The 14,917-nt window shown below is 56.1% G+C and overlaps 1 protein-coding gene across 2 annotated transcripts; it reads left to right on the top strand.

Moving 5' to 3' along the window:
• Positions 1–8,275: 8,275 nt before the first annotated feature.
• AQP3 (aquaporin 3 (Gill blood group)) lies at positions 8,276–14,224 on the top strand. 2 transcript variants are annotated; one of them, XM_019806854.2, is made up of 6 exons: positions 8,279–8,469; positions 11,505–11,631; positions 11,985–12,122; positions 12,454–12,572; positions 12,908–13,125; positions 13,210–14,224. In XM_019806854.2, exons 1-6 carry the CDS (start codon positions 8,362–8,364, stop codon positions 13,376–13,378), a joined length of 879 nt encoding a protein of 292 aa, XP_019662413.2. In that variant the 5' UTR covers positions 8,279–8,361; the 3' UTR covers positions 13,379–14,224. The 2 variants fall into 2 exon arrangements, with proteins under 2 accessions (XP_034519914.1, XP_019662413.2); XM_034664023.1 differs by lacking the exon at positions 12,908–13,125 and having other exon boundaries at positions 8,276–8,469.
• Positions 14,225–14,917: the final 693 nt, after the last annotated feature.

Below are 14,917 nucleotides of genomic sequence, written 5' to 3'. Positions count from 1 at the left end.
CGCAGGGCCACCAGGAGACCTTAGGGAAAAAGGAATCATAGTCTGTACTCTCTGCCTAGAATGGGCGGGGTGGGGATGGTGTGAGCTGCGGCGGACATCCTCGGAGTGCTCGCCAAATGCTAGGCGCTCTTAGGTATTTTACGTGTCTTCCACGTGGGAACGCGCTCACACAGTAATGCCGGCCCCGTGCAGCACGTGCTCTGACTTCTCTTCGTCTTCCGAAGGAGGGAGCACATTCGGCAGCAGGCAGGCCCTGGGCTGCCCGGCTAGCAGGCCTCACCCTCGAGATGATAAGCCACATATGGGAACCCTGATCTCCAATTTTGTCCCAATTCTGTGAATCTTTGTGAACCTATGCCATTCCGCAGCTGTCACTGTCATGGGATTAGAAGTGGGCATAGAGAATACATTGATGGGCCGTGCGAGCTGGGGTCTGCTTCTCCCCGTGCCCTTGATTCACAAACTCCCGACAGACGCGTGCAAGGTTTTCTTGTCAGGGAAAGAAACGCAGTTCCAGCCCTCACGGACCTCGGGTCTGTGGTTGTCCCCGGCTGCTCCTCACTTATTTTTCTCTACAGCCCGTCCCTCAGCTCTGAGAGGGGATGGTGCTGGCCTGTGTCAGACAGTCCTGCTTCCTCCTGGGGCAGTTTCAGTCCTTGTTTTTCACAAAGCCAGTTGTGGATGATCCTGGTGCAGAAGGAACAGAGCCTGCCCCCAGGTAAAGCTGCAGCAGGTGGCTCCGACAGGTGCAGACAGCGGTCCCCACTTGGGAGATGAGCCCTGGCCCTGCTACCTCCCTGGGCAAGTCACTTCCCCCGCTGGGGTCAGCCTTCTACTTTGAAAATGGGCGCGGTAATGGCTTCATCAGGTGCACAGTGTGGCAAGGGAAGAGGGTAGAGGACTCCAACCCAAGAAGCCGTTCCATCCCTTCTGCACTCCCTGCTTAGCTTAGGGGATGGGGCGTGGAGAGCGCTGGAAGCCCCGGCTCCCAATCTCAATCCCTCACATTGCAGCTCCAGCCTGTTTTCCTCAGATCTTCTCTGGGAAGTAGGTGAGGAGGCTGGTGTGGTAGAAGATAACCTGGGGGGGGGGGGGGGGCCTGNGGGGGGTGGCCTGAGGAACTGGAACTTCATTGGAAGGGAAGGAGAGAAGACTAGAAGGAACTATGTGAGCAAGGATGTAGGTTACACATTCCCGTGGGTGCGTCCGCCTCTGTGGGCATCTGCATTTAACTTTGCAGGTGGACGTGGATGGGGTGGGAGTCTGTCTGATGTATGGAGTGATTTGTCTGCTCTGTGTTGGGGGGCAGGGACATGTCTGTATGCACTAGTCTGTGTACACATTTTTGCTTCTGCTCTTATTTGCTGTAAAAGGGGAAATCTCTCTTTCTGAAGCGCAAGTCAGGAGAAAAAGCTCTCAGAAAAAAGGCAAAAACTCCATTTTTTCCTATGGATTTAAAGGCTTTAAACAAAACCTTTTTCTTGGGGCTTTGGTTTCCCCAGTTCTGTCAGATCTTCTAAGTCTCTCTACACAGTTATATTTGGTGAATTCTCAAAGTGTCTCCTCTTCTGCCTGTGGTATCGACACCTCCTCTAAACCAGAATCCTTTCGGGGCGCTTGGGTGGCACAGTCAGTTGGACATCCGACTTGGTTTCAGCTCAGGTCCTGATCTCAGGTTCGTGGGATCGAGTCCCAGGTCAGACTTCACGCTGAGCGCAGAGTCTGGTTGAGAGTCTCTCTCCCTCTCCCTCTGCCCCTCCCACTAGTGCTCTCTCTCTCTAAAATAAGTAAATCTTTTAAAAAAAAATTAAAGTATTAAACCAGAATCATTTTAGCTGGAGACCCTATTTTCCTCTGCCCAGTACCTTACTTTGGAGAAGAAGAGCAAGACCCCAAAGCCTGGGGGTCCTTGCAGCAGGTTACATTCAGTGAAGTCCTGAGGGCTGCTCAGATTCGGGCTAGTCTGAGTGCCCCCACCTCAGTAAATAAACATGTAACCCCCCCAACATCCGGTGCTTGCTTTGTGAGTCATAGATTAATCCAGGTGAGAGATGAAGGGGAGGGGAAGCCTGGGGCACGTGAGTCACCCCTACCCTACTCAGGAATAGGCCAGCCTGCTTGCCCATCCCTCTGCTGCAAAGAGAGAGGGGGGAGTATGGGGGGAAAGGACTCTCAGACTGCCCACGGCACTAAAAGGGACCCGGGTGTTCCAAACCCAGAGAGAGACTCATTTCCCTTTCCTACTTCAGCTTCTGAGAGCAGGATGGGGAGGATAATTTTTCTGGTTTGCATGAGGCCCAGAGAGGTGTAGGAACTTGTCCAGGGTCACACAGGGGGCTAGGGGTGGAGACCCAGAGAATCTAGGCATCCTGGCTCTAGGCCTTGCTGCTGAACTTGGGCTTTCCTGGAGCCAAGGGCTGGGGTGAGGAGGAATAAAGGAATGGAGAGCCGAGTTCCAGATCTGTGCAGTGGGGCAGAGAGGAGTGCAAAGCCTGGCCCTGTCCCCTGTTCTGGGCCACCTGCCAGCCTTGCTGCTTTCTGTCCACCCAGGGCAGTTGCACAAAGCTGTTAGCAAGACCTAGAGGAGCAGAGCCCAGGATAGGGGAGGGGTGGGAGTGTGCACACTCTGGTCCACCTAAGCTCAAGCCTGAGTCTCCTCTGCCCCCCTAGCCAACAATATGGTATTATAATTAAGGCACTTGCTAAGAGACTAGAACTTAATTATTCCAACCACTTAAAAAAAGGACAATTACATGGTGGAGGTCTAATTATTGCTACAACAAAATCATATTATATGGCATAGATAGATATGGCATCTTGGCCTTTCTCTAATCTGCCCCCACAAAATCCCCACCCCCATCTCCCAATCCGTGGGTCTCCCTGGAGTCTGGTTCCCACTGATCCCAGGTCTAGCGATCCTTAGGAAGTCATAGCTGAAGTCTGACTGCAGAGTCAGGCTGCTGGAGCCTATCCCCTCCCTTAGACACTTTCCCTTGTGACACCTCTTCCCTGGGACAGGCAGCCAGTGGCTGGCCTGTAATTAGCACCCAGACTGGGCTGGGATGAGGGGAGAGAATACTGGGCCTCACATATGCCCATGGCCTTTCCAGAACACCAGATGCAGAGCCTCCTTCCACCGCCTGTCCCCCATCCTGCCCCCTTCGACCACAGGCCTCTCAGAGAGCAGTTGTCCTGGGCCCCATCCCAGGTTCAAGTTCCTGTCTTCCCAATTCTGCTTGCCTCCAATTTTAGCTTCTTGCCGACCTGCCCTGTTCACTCTGCCCCCTAAGTCCCCAGTTCAAACCCTCCTCGCTCCCTATAGCTATTGCCCTGCATCTGGCCTTCTTCCCTCCTCTGTGGCTTCCTTCCAGGCCTCTGGGCCTCAGCCTCTCCCCTCCAACACACCCTCCACTTCGCAGCTGGAGGGATCCTTCCAATGCCTTCCATTAATTGACAAATGGAGACCATACCACTTCGCTGCTTAAAATCTTCAGGTCTCCCATTAGCTTCTGTTCTTAGCGGTGGAACATTTGTCAATTACCATCCTGTTTAGAACCCTGATGTAACATGGTTAAAATACTGTGGCTGAAGTGGGAGGTGGGGCCAGGGCTCTGCCTCCTTGGCGTCCCTCTCCCCAGTTCCAGCTGGAACAGTCACCGCGAGAGTTTCCTCGGAGCTCTGGGTATTAAAGAAGCACAGCTTGAATATCTCTGGCTCCTCGATAAGGTCCAGGCCCTTAGTACAGAACCCAAGACCCTTCCTGTGCCACCAGTGTCCCTCCCTGGCTTCACTACAGGTGCTCTCATCATGGCCTGGCCCAGCAGGCTCTCACCTGGAAGACCTTCCATAAAATCCCCAGCCAAATGTTTCCTCCTCCAGGAAGCCTCTGGTTGCCTCAGCCTCCCAATAGCTCCACGCTTCCTTCCTGGCTGCAGGGGCCAGGCAAATGCCAGGCCCTAATTCAGGACCCCCAGGAAGCCCATGAGCTTCTCTTTCTCCTTAACCTCTGGTCCTGACCCCTCATCCTCTGAAACAACCATCCTGGTTCCAGAAGCTTTTCTTTTTTTTCTTTTTTTTTTTTTTAAAGATTTTTTTTTTTTTTTTTTCGACAGAGAGACAGCCAGCGAGAGAGGGAACACAAGCAGGGGGAGTGGGAGAGGAAGAAGCAGGCTCTTAGCGGAAGAGCCTGATGTGGGGCTCGATCCCATAACGCCGGGATCACGCCCTGAGCCGAAGGCAGACGCTTAACCGCTGTGCCACCCAGGCGCCCCTCCAGAAGCTTTTCTGCTAATGAAAAAGATAGGAAAACAGAAAACCCAGGGGCTTCAAGGATCTGATCCCTGAGGTGTGAACCCGAGCCTTCCAGACACCCAGGCCTGTTTGCGGAGATAGTCTGGTCTGGGTCAGCTCCCTGTCACTAACTCCCCTCCCCCTCGGCTGGCACGGGGCAGGCCCAAACGGCTGGCCGGTTAATCTCCAGACTCCTCAACAGATCCCCATCCTATGTCTCTGGCTTTTGTAAACACTGGACCTAGACCCACAGCCAGGCGCAGGCAGGGACACACACAGATATGCGCACAGAGCCCCTTGGACACACGAATGCTCACGCAGGTCCTGATGCCCTTGGTCGTCCACGTGTCCGTGCAGACCTCCATGGATACACACACACAGCCAAGAACACACATGGATGCGTGTCCATATTCACACAGGAGGACATGTGGCAGCCTAGCCTTTGTGACTCCCGGCCGTTCCTCAGCAAGGAGTCCAGGCCTCTGCCCCATCCCTCTACCTCCCCTAGGACTCTCTGCTGTCCCCAAAGGATGCCAAGGGCACCTCAGGGACACCAGAAGGTGTACTCAGAATCCCCGGGATATGGGTCTAAAGGTAGATCTTTCTCAGGGTCCAGCTGGACATCTGGTTGGAGGTGCCAGGAGGGTAGTTTGTGTCCTTGGGCTCGCTGCCATCTTGTCTGCAGACACGGGGTGACTGCCGGCGCAAGAGGAGGAGATGCTCGCCCGCCCCCCAGTCTGGGGACGCTCATAATAGGATGATTCATCTCTGCTCTCCACTCCCAATTCCAGTCCAGAGCCAGCCCCCAACTCCTGAGGCCTAGGAGCAGGAATAATGTCCAGCAGTGGCCTAAGAGTGGGACACATTCTAGAAAGGGGGCTCAAGTGTGGACAGACTTAGTGGCTTCCTGCATCTTGGCTCCCTGCTCCTCCTGTGCCTCAAAACCTGAGGCTCCCTGCCCTCTCTGCCCTTCTCTACCTCTCCTCCTCAGCCCCGTGGGGTTTGAAGATCCCAGCTCAACACTTGGTGGCTGAGACCTTAGCAGGTGACTTCTTTCCAAACCTCAGTTTTGTCAACTGTAAAAGGGGGGGCAATAGACTCACTTTGGGAGGTTGTTTTGCAAATGGGAGGAAGTGCTTTCTAAACGGAAAATGTCTATATGTCTGCTTTGGTCTGCCACTCCCCCCATCCCGCTCCAATACTCTGGGGGAGATTAAGGGGTTTGAAGAGGCTGGGGGTACTGTAACATGATTTGTTTTCTAATGTCTACTCTCTTCTCTACCCCACTTGCTGACAGCAAGGCCCATGTATCTTCTGATGGTTCAGGTGCTCCTATTGAAGCAAAAAGAGTTAGGGGGGCAGGAAATGAAGGGTGTGCCACCACCTCCCTGTCCCCTTACAGGGCCCCAACCAGCCCCTCTGGTCCAGCAAGCTGGGACCTGCATCTTTAGCCCTTCCCTTGCCTGGGAACCCACTCCCCCAGCTCTCACCTCAAGGAGTCACAGCCTCCCTTGGGGTGGATGGGCTGTCAAGGCCCCTTCCTGGGCTCAGCTCTCCCGCCCAGGTGAGACATAGACCTTGCTCAAGATGCCCTGGGAGGAGCTGGGGCCTCATCTGCATCCTCCCAGAGCTCCCAGGTGGGCTGGCTTCTAGCCTGCACTTGGCACTGGTGTTCCTTCTCAAAGCACAGGAGGGAGCCCAGAGCGTTGTAGGTAAGTTCTGTGACTCAGAGCCTGGCCCTACCAAGCTTCAATCACTTCTCTGTGAAGCCATGCTTCTTTCTATCTTTTGCCCCAGGGGGCGCCATTGACATTGGACTACAACGAGAAGAATCGTATAGTGAGGTCCTGCTTCAGCCACCAAACTCAAGCCAGCCTGGCACTTCTGGACAAAATCTCCAGGCCCTGACCCCTCTTAATCCCACAGGAGGGCTGGCAGGAATAAGGGATCCTTGGAAGGCATTGTACCCTTCTCCCTCTTCCAGGCCCACTAAGAAGCACAAAGCCCTACCCATTCCAAATCTCAGCTCTGAGCCAAAGCCATCCCAATGTGCACGTGTATGGACACGTATGAACACGTGTGTCCGCACGAGTTTTAGATAGGAATGCGTTTGGTGGGAGTATTTGGTGCAGCACATGTGAACACCTATCAGCTGAGTGCAATCACATGTGTATGGGGCCTTGCCTGTGCCTGCTGGTGGCAAAGCTGCCCCTATCTTTCTCCTGTGCTCCAGTTTCCAGGCCAGGCCAGTGTGGGCCACGGTGAGGATGGGGTGCTGTGGGCTTGGGTTCCTTTCTTTCTTCCAGTGTGGAGGAGCCCCTTGCCAGTTCCTGTCCTGTGCTGCCTTTGAAGCCCCATCTGAGGCATTGAGGGACTGAGAAGCACATCACGCGATGGGGAGAAGAAAGGGCAGCATGGTAGAGGGTGTGTACCCATTTCCACAGTCTGGGCTCTGGCATCAGGAGTCTAGGGTTGTGTCTTGAGTCACAGATTGGCAGTGAGCCTGTGGGTAGACACTTGGTGATGGCCCCCTGATTCACCATGGGGCCTCCCAGCCCGTGGGGGCCCAGGGAGTGGGGGCGATTCTCCCTGGGCAAAGAGCCATGGGAGACCTCTTGAGTGGGTTACATATGTGTTTGAGCCCATGGCCAGGCTCTCATGTGAATGGGATTCTAAGAGCATGTGAACAGAGCTCAGTATTTATAGGTGAGTGTGGCTGCCAGCCTCAGGGTGTGTGTGTGTGTGTGTGTGTGTGTGTGTGCACGCGTGTGCCTTTGCGACTGTGTAAATTTACCCAAAGTGTGTTGCTAAATCTCTTTGGGCATGAGTCATCTCTGGAGCCCTCATTTCTGACAGCCACTCCTCAAGGGATAAGTCCCCAGGGCCCTTAGACCACCAGGATTAAAACCTCTGGAAAATGTGGTCTCCCTGGAAATGCTGCCATCCTGACTGGGCTGAGGTCAGATTTGCTCCCAGTCCTGTGGAAGTAGGGCTCAGGGCACCACACCTCAGTTTCCCAATTATTAAATGCAATATGGGGAACCAGGATGCCTCATGCCCCACCTCAGATGGGGCCGACAACCTCACAGTTTAGCCAGCTTAACCTCTTTAAGGGTCAAACTCTCCCCTGGCTGGGGATCAGCGAGAGTGGGGGAAGAGAGGGTTAAAAACAGCTGGGACTCATCCTGCTGGCAAGCATGTGGCATGTGGCGTGTCAGGACAGCTGCAGCTCAGCCTCTGGAGCCATGTGCAAAACACACGCAGGTACACGTGTGGCAAACGGAGTCAAGCCAGCCAGGTTCAACAGGCATATGCACAGCCATGAGAAACGCCCAAGTGCCATCTGGTACACAGGACAGACGTCATGTGTGGACACAGCTGTGGACAGAGCTGGTCAGGACATGCAACATGGGACACGTCCTCAGCACAAGAACGACGGCCCATGGACGCCCAGCGTATCTTCTGTGAGCCCACCCAGGTCCCGACTATGAGAGGGGCTCTTCTCCCTCGGGGCGCACAGCCTCCTCCATCCAGCCCCCTCACTGGGGGCCCGCGGGGTCCCGCCGTCCTGGAGAGCGGGGTGGGGCCGGTCCCTTCCTTTCTGACCTGTCTCTCTCACCGGCTCGGCACCGTCGTGTGGATGACGGCCCGGCGCACTGAGCGGCCCGAGGAGGTCTCTAGTGGCGGCTTCATTCTCCGCAGCCACGGTCCCGCACCCGCCTGCCCCCACCATTGCCTCTCAGACCCGCGCAATCCCCTCCTCCCCTAAGTGCCCCCCCGGAGCGAACCTCACCCCTAAAGCTCCTCACAGCCTCCCCCTCCCTTCCTCAACCGCTTCCCCCAGCCCAGCGTCCCCACCGGCGTCCCTGGGCAAGCTGTGGGGGGGGCGGCTGCCCACACCTCGGGCAGGCTCGGGGCTCGGCGGGCGGGGCTGCGGGCCGGGCGGGGCGCCTGCCTCCCGCTCGTATAAAGGGCGCCACCCGGCGCTCGAGGCCACCGCTGCCTGCCTGCCGCGCTCGCGCCCCATTCCGCCCGCACGCCGCCGCCGCCGCCGCCGCCGCCGCTCCCGCCATGGGTCGACAGAAGGAGCTGGTGTCACGCTGCGGGGAGATGCTCCACATCCGTTACCGGCTGCTTCGCCAGGCTCTGGCTGAGTGCCTTGGGACCCTCATCCTCGTGGTGAGTGGAGGGGACCGGAGAAGCCCTTCTCTCTCCAGCCCCCGCAATCCCCGACCCCTCTGCTGGAGGGGCTCTTTTTCAAGGCAGGCCCGACCCCTCTCCCAGGTCTGCTCCCCCCCATTCCAGACTGGTCTTACCCCTAGCTCTCACCCCATCCATGACAGCTCTGACTCCTGACAGAATGCCAGCAGTTACTCCCACTGACAGCTCTGATCGGTTACCCTTTTACAGGGCCCCAGCCCACAGGCTGGGGGCAGTGGTCACCCCTGCAGACTGAGACCTCCAGGGTCTTCTCCTGCTCTCACCTCCCCAGGTTCCACGAGTCCCAGCTCTGGGAGGCAGTGGAGACATTGACAAATGGGCCCTTATTAGATTATTTGGGTTCTGGATATCTGGCCCCTAATGAATAATTAAGCTTCAGAAAGTCCAAAAGTTCCCGTGATGTGAGGACAGTGTGCCACGGGTGGGGGCAGAGGGCGGAGGCCACACAGGTGCAAACAGCAGAGCTGGGAGAAAGTTGGATCCTGAAGATAAGGAGGCTGTGGAAGGCAGCTGTGCCCTGGGCACAGAGGACTTGGTGTCACTAAAGTCACTCCTCTTGTGCTGAGTGGCTCCCAAGCCCTGTCAGTCACGCAGACAGATGCCATCATCCTCTGTGCCCAAGCACTCTGAGTTACTCCCCAGCCTCTAACTCAACCTCTGAGTTAGTTCGTGGCTGCTCTGAGCAGGCCGCTTCCACTGCCTGGGCTACTCCCAGTCCACTGACGCCCTGGTTACGCCAGTTTTGTTCCTAGGTTGTTCCTGGGTGACTTTGTTTGCATTTCTTGGGTCTGACAGACACACTACTTTCAGTCTCCATTTCCTGTCCCACCTACTCTCTGATTTTCAGCCCCTCATGTGGTTGCACCTGTTTTCTCCCGGCTTACTTCTGGGTTCAGTTGCTTCATTGTGGTGAATGGGTTATTCCATCCCTGCCCCAGCTCCAACTGTAGGTAAGGCAGACCCGCCAGCCCCCTGTGGACTAAGAAGCTTAACTAGAGGCAAGTAGGTAGGCCTGGGGTGCCCCAAATGGGTGGCGGTGGTAAAGCAGGCTCCACGGTGAGGAGAGGTCTTAGACTCACCTTTGGCTTCCGGGAACAGCAAGAGAGAAGCCAGGGTGGGGGGCACTTTATCCACAGCCCCTTATAAGACTAGTGACCCTACCTGTCATCCGCATCCCTTCTCTCCCTGTTCCAAGACGGGAAGAGGGGCAGGTGCTTTTCACCTTCCTGCGCCAGAGTTTTGTGTCCCCCCCCCATCTGATTGATGGTCCATTCCCCTGTCCGAGAGCATTGTCTTCCACATTCACAGAAGGGCCTCCCTAACCCCTGTCACATCTCAGTTAGCCTCTCCCGCAAGGGAGCAGTCAGGCCTTACACTGAGCCCCAGGATCATTTGGCTTATCCTCAACCACAAAAGGAGGGTGTTACTTCTGTGAAGGCTTTCAGGTTCAGGCTTAGGCTCGGGTGCGGGTAAGGCATCTGGTGGCAGTGAAAAGCAGAACCTCAAGGGCGGTCTGGAGAGGAGGGGCTGGGCCTGGGAGACCCTTGCGTGCTGGGTGAGGGCTTGCCTGCATACCTCTGTGGGCCTGGAACCCAGAGCCTGTGGTGGCAGGATCAGGGCTGGCCTTGGGGTGAGGGGATCCCCTTTCTCTGGGGTACCTAGCAAAGAGGGAGAAGGAGGGGGAGGAAGAGGAAGATTAGCCCCAAGGTGGTGGAACTGGCTCTGACAGCTTTTCCCTCCAAGGTCTCCTGGGATGAAGCCAGGTTTGGGCCTCAGGCAGGAAAAAGCTGAGGCCAGGGCCTGCCAAACCAGGCAGGGTGCCCCGGACCCCCATGTGCCTTCCCCACCCCCCACATACTCACAGTCTCTGATCTTTGCTCTCACCTGCCTACTACACACCTTTGCCCTGCATCACTGCTGCTGGCTTCCCCACTATCTTTTATTCTTTCTGAGGGATGATAATCAAAATGCTTAACAACCCAGTACAATAGGACACTGACCCATCCAAATGGACAAGGGCCCTTAGCATAAGTCTTGGGAGCTGCCCGCTGGCTAGGCATAAAACTTCCAGTCATGGGGACATAGAAGAGGAAACCCAGGAAAGGGGCTGCAGTGAGCAGCTTTAGGGAACACTCTGGAGGCTCAGGGCAATAGGTCTTTATGGCTGGTATAGAAGCATTTTTACACTTAAATAAGAGGAACCGGATGTTCTATACTTGGGGGGACATCAGGGACCTTCGCCCTCTTGAATCCCCCCATCACGGGCAGAAACCTCAGAACCAGTCTCCCCACTTCCACTGCCCTGCTGCGGTTAGTGAGAGGGGCCACTCAGATCATTGTCTTTAGGACCTCCACATATGAGTAGGGAACCTGGACCCCTGAGGGCCGAGAGGTCAGAGTGGGTGAAGAGAGGAGGCTCTGGGACAGGAACGGGACAGGGGCAGGGAGGGGCTCTGACATTTCAGATTAAGCAGAAGTGGACTAACTTCTGGCCTCCTCCCTATTTCTGGTGGTGCCCTGAGCCACCCTCCCCCCGCCAACCACAAAGCTCTTCTTTTGGACGTGGAAGGAGGCAAGTGCAGGTGGGGGATGAGTGAGAGCCTTCCCACTTCATGGGCTGGGCCTGAAGGGCTGCAGGAGAAACTGCTTGGGTGATGAAAGCTGCTCCTCTATACCCCACTCCTACTGAGATTCCAGAAAAATCAGAGAAGATGGGCCAGCCATCTTTTGGGCTCCCAGTTGTAGACTCTGCTTCCAGTCCCTTCCAGAGGGCCCTGTTAAATTAAAGTTTGGGCATTGTGGGTGGGAGGGCAAGTCTGCTTATTCTGCGGGGTACTGCTGCCGTAGGAGGGGGGTGGGTTGGATTCCCTCCAGGAAGGGCTTCCCCGTCCTCCAGATGACAGCAGGCGGAGGTTGCTGGATTCACGCCTTCCCTCTGGAGTGAGAGAGCTGCTGGGCCTCACTCTTCCTGCCTGTTCTGTTTCCTGATACAGATGTTTGGCTGTGGCTCCGTGGCCCAGGTGGTGCTCAGCCGGGGCACCCATGGTGGTTTCCTCACCATCAACCTAGCCTTCGGCTTTGCTGTCACCCTGGGCATCCTTGTGGCTGGCCAGGTCTCTGGTAAGGCCGTGCTCCACCCTCGGTCATTACCCTCAAACGGCATTCCCACAAGGCACCCAACTGGGGAATGGGGTGGTGGGGGACATTCCCAAGGGCAAGGCATAGCCGTGGCCTCAGTTTTTGTGAGCCTTTGGAAGAGGAGAATGGAGAAGAAACTTGACACTTTGAACCTTTGACTCTCACCTTGGCATCCGATTATCAGAGTTGGCCTGTTACGTAGTCCAACCCACCATCTGGTACAAGAACCCTTCTCTGCACCTCTGCATATGATGGCCAGAGAGGGGGAGCATGGAGCTTAGGGGTCACTGTGGCAAGCTACAGTGACTAATAGGTCCCATCTCCCCTCTGCCCAGGGGCCCACCTGAACCCTGCTGTGACCTTTGCCATGTGTTTCTTGGCGCGGGAGCCCTGGATCAAGCTGCCCGTCTACGCCTTGGCTCAGACGCTGGGAGCCTTCTTGGGTGCTGGGATTGTTTTTGGGCTGTATTATGGTGAGCATTCCCCACCTTGCCATCCTCCACTACCTCCCTCCTCTGCTTGGGACCTGTTGGTACCAGGCCTTTTGATGACAGACAGCTGGGGCCTGCCCAAGCCCCAGGCTCATGACTCACTCATTCACTCACGGGCCCAAGGTGGGGGGCATAAGGGGAAAGAAACAAGTTGGGCCACTGTGGAGTCTCAGGCTGCCCACCCTCCAAAGACTCCTGAGTAATACAGCAGTCACGTACTCCCCTGCGATCCCCCAGGAGGGTGGGCCCAGCCTGAGATAGGACGGCGGGTCGGCTTCTGCCCTCACCCACGCTGGGTCTGATCTGTCACCAGATGCAATCTGGGACTTTGCCAAGAATGAGCTTGTAGTCTCGGGCCCCAATGGCACAGCGGGCATCTTTGCCACCTACCCCTCTGGACACTTGGACATGGTCAATGGATTCTTCGACCAGGTATGGGCCAGGGAATCATGAAGGGAACACAGGGAGGAGGACCAAGCTGCTCAGCTGCTCATGGGTGACTGGGGGATAGGACTCCTTGTTCATAGCAGGGTTTCTCAATGTGTGGGGACTCCTGCATCAGAATCATGATGACAGATACTTAACAAAACAGGAATTGGCATATTCAGCCAGTTCCGCAGAGGATCCTTTATGCACGCTCACATTCTAGCACTACTGCTGGAAAGGGCTGAACACGGGAAATGGTAAGACTCCAGGAGCCGAGGACAGAGGAGGGACCAGAGGGTGGGATAAGAGCAGCTCCTCACCCTGTCCTTCCCACTCCCCAGTTCATTGGCACCGCCTCCCTCATCGTGTGTGTGCTGGCCATTGTTGACCCCTACAACAACCCCGTCCCCCGAGGCCTGGAGGCCTTCACTGTGGGCCTGGTGGTCTTGGTTATCGGCACCTCCATGGGTTTCAACTCTGGCTACGCCGTCAATCCCGCCCGGGACTTTGGTCCCCGCCTTTTCACCGCCATTGCTGGCTGGGGCTCCGAAGTCTTCACGTGAGTGCAGCCCCCACCCGCCTGCCCTAGCCTGACTCCCCTCTGCTGCCCCACCCACCTCTGACCACATCTGTCTGTCCCCAGGACCGGCCGCCACTGGTGGTGGGTGCCCATCGTCTCTCCGCTCCTGGGCTCCATTGCGGGTGTCTTCGTGTACCAGCTCATGATCGGCTGCCACCTGGAGCAGCCGCCGCCCTCCAACGAGCAGGAGAATGTGAAGCTGGCCCACGTGAAGCACAAGGAGCAGATCTGAGTGGGCAGGGGCCCCCTCCCTGGAGCATCCACAGACTGTGCAGGGGCTGCTCCCTAGAAGCCTTCATGGCCCCCTCCCAGACTGAGAAGCTCCTTGTCTACTCCCACTCCAGTGGACAGCCCCCTTGGGGATTCTCCCCAAGGCCCTCCCCAAATAGGACCTTAGGACACTGTCTTCAATCTGTGGTGGGACAGGGAGCAGGGCCAACATACCCTTTGTTTCCCCAAAAAAGAGAACGAGCAGTGGGTGTGTGAGCATGTGTGTGTGTATGTGCGCGTGTGTATGGTTTCCAAGATACTCAGGGCCAGGGACCAAGTGGAAAGGATTCTAGCTGTGGGTAGGGGGGCAGCCCAGAGGAAGGGGAGGGTCCATCTGTGGTGTGTCCCATCTGTGAGTGAGGAAAGTGCGAGGGGTCTGCATGTTTCAGGGGCTCCATGCGGAGAAGGGTCCAGACATACGTGTTTCTGAGTATGTGTGTGTATGTGCCCGTTTTCTAAGCAGGGGGCTTCTCGAGGCTTTGGGGCAGGTAGGGTGGTAAAAAGGGGGTAGGGCGGGGAGGAGGAGGCCACAGCCCAGGTGTGGAGCTCTGGCTGTATGTAAGCAGGAACAGAGAATGTATTTCTGTCCTAATGGAGGCGTGAGGGGTGGTGGGGTGAAGTCCAGATCGTAAGTTTCATGCTTGCTTTTTTTTTTTTTTTTTAAACTATAGCACATGTTACAGTTTTAGGGATGAGGATTGGGAGACTACTTAAAATAGGGTCTTCGCTCCTTTAATCGTCCACCCAAAAAGTGTACTCTTTTGCCTTTTATTAAAGAAAAACCCAACAATAAAATGTGTGCCTAAAACTGCCAGTTGTGCGAATTCCTCTCAGCTTGCTCTGCTGTTCTGGGGCAGCTGAGGAGCTTCCCTGCGTCCAGCCACAAATGCCAGCCAGGGTGCCCAGCTGGCATCTCACCTGGCTGGGGCCACCCTAGGGCTAGTACTTGGGCCCTGCTGGCGCAGCAGGGGGCCCACCGACAGGTCACAGAGCCTCTTCACCAAGTTTCTCAGCTTGAACTCGGCGGCCCCACACTTTCCCCCAAGCTTCCTTCCTCTTGCACAATGAATGGCATCTCCTTCTCGACCCCTGCACCCACTCATCATCCCAGGAAGGCAGGCTTGAACCTGGCCTACAGAAAAACGCTTTCTCGGGTAGAGCTGGCCAAAGGGGAGGACTGCTATTCAGGAGGTAGTGAGCTTGCTGTTGCTGGAGGAGACCAGTCAGATGAGGGACCTGTTACACTCTTCCAGAGCTTGCCAGTGTTTAGGCTCTTAGCACCTCCACCCAGATCTTGGCCACGGCCCTCTTAGCAACCTCCCTGGCTCCAGGCTTGCCCCAGCCAGACTATACAGCAGCAGTCAGAGGGATCTTTCTGACACCACTATTGGAAGTGGGAGTCTTTCCACAGCTCGCTATCCAGACATAACCCCAAACCCTCCCTCCTGCATTTAGCACCCCCACGACCTGGCCCATGGTTCCAACCTATCCCCTCACAATG

Source organism: Ailuropoda melanoleuca, chromosome 7, assembly GCF_002007445.2.
Source record: "Ailuropoda melanoleuca isolate Jingjing chromosome 7, ASM200744v2, whole genome shotgun sequence".
NCBI lineage: Eukaryota > Metazoa > Chordata > Mammalia > Carnivora > Ursidae > Ailuropoda > Ailuropoda melanoleuca.
Note: the sequence above shows the minus strand (reverse complement) of the source record. Positions and strands in the feature narration are given on the sequence as shown.

Bases quoted from the DNA above. Each gene is read 5' to 3' on its own strand.
- AQP3 (XM_034664023.1), top strand. From the start codon at position 8,362: ATGGGTCGACAGAAGGAGCTGGTGTCACGCTGCGGGGAGATGCTCCAC. The intron at 12,123-12,453 runs GTGAGCATTCCC...ATCTGTCACCAG, and splicing joins TGTTTTTGGGCTGTATTATG to ATGCAATCTGGGACTTTGCC. The intron at 12,573-13,209 runs GTATGGGCCAGG...GTCTGTCCCCAG, and splicing joins TCAATGGATTCTTCGACCAG to GACCGGCCGCCACTGGTGGT.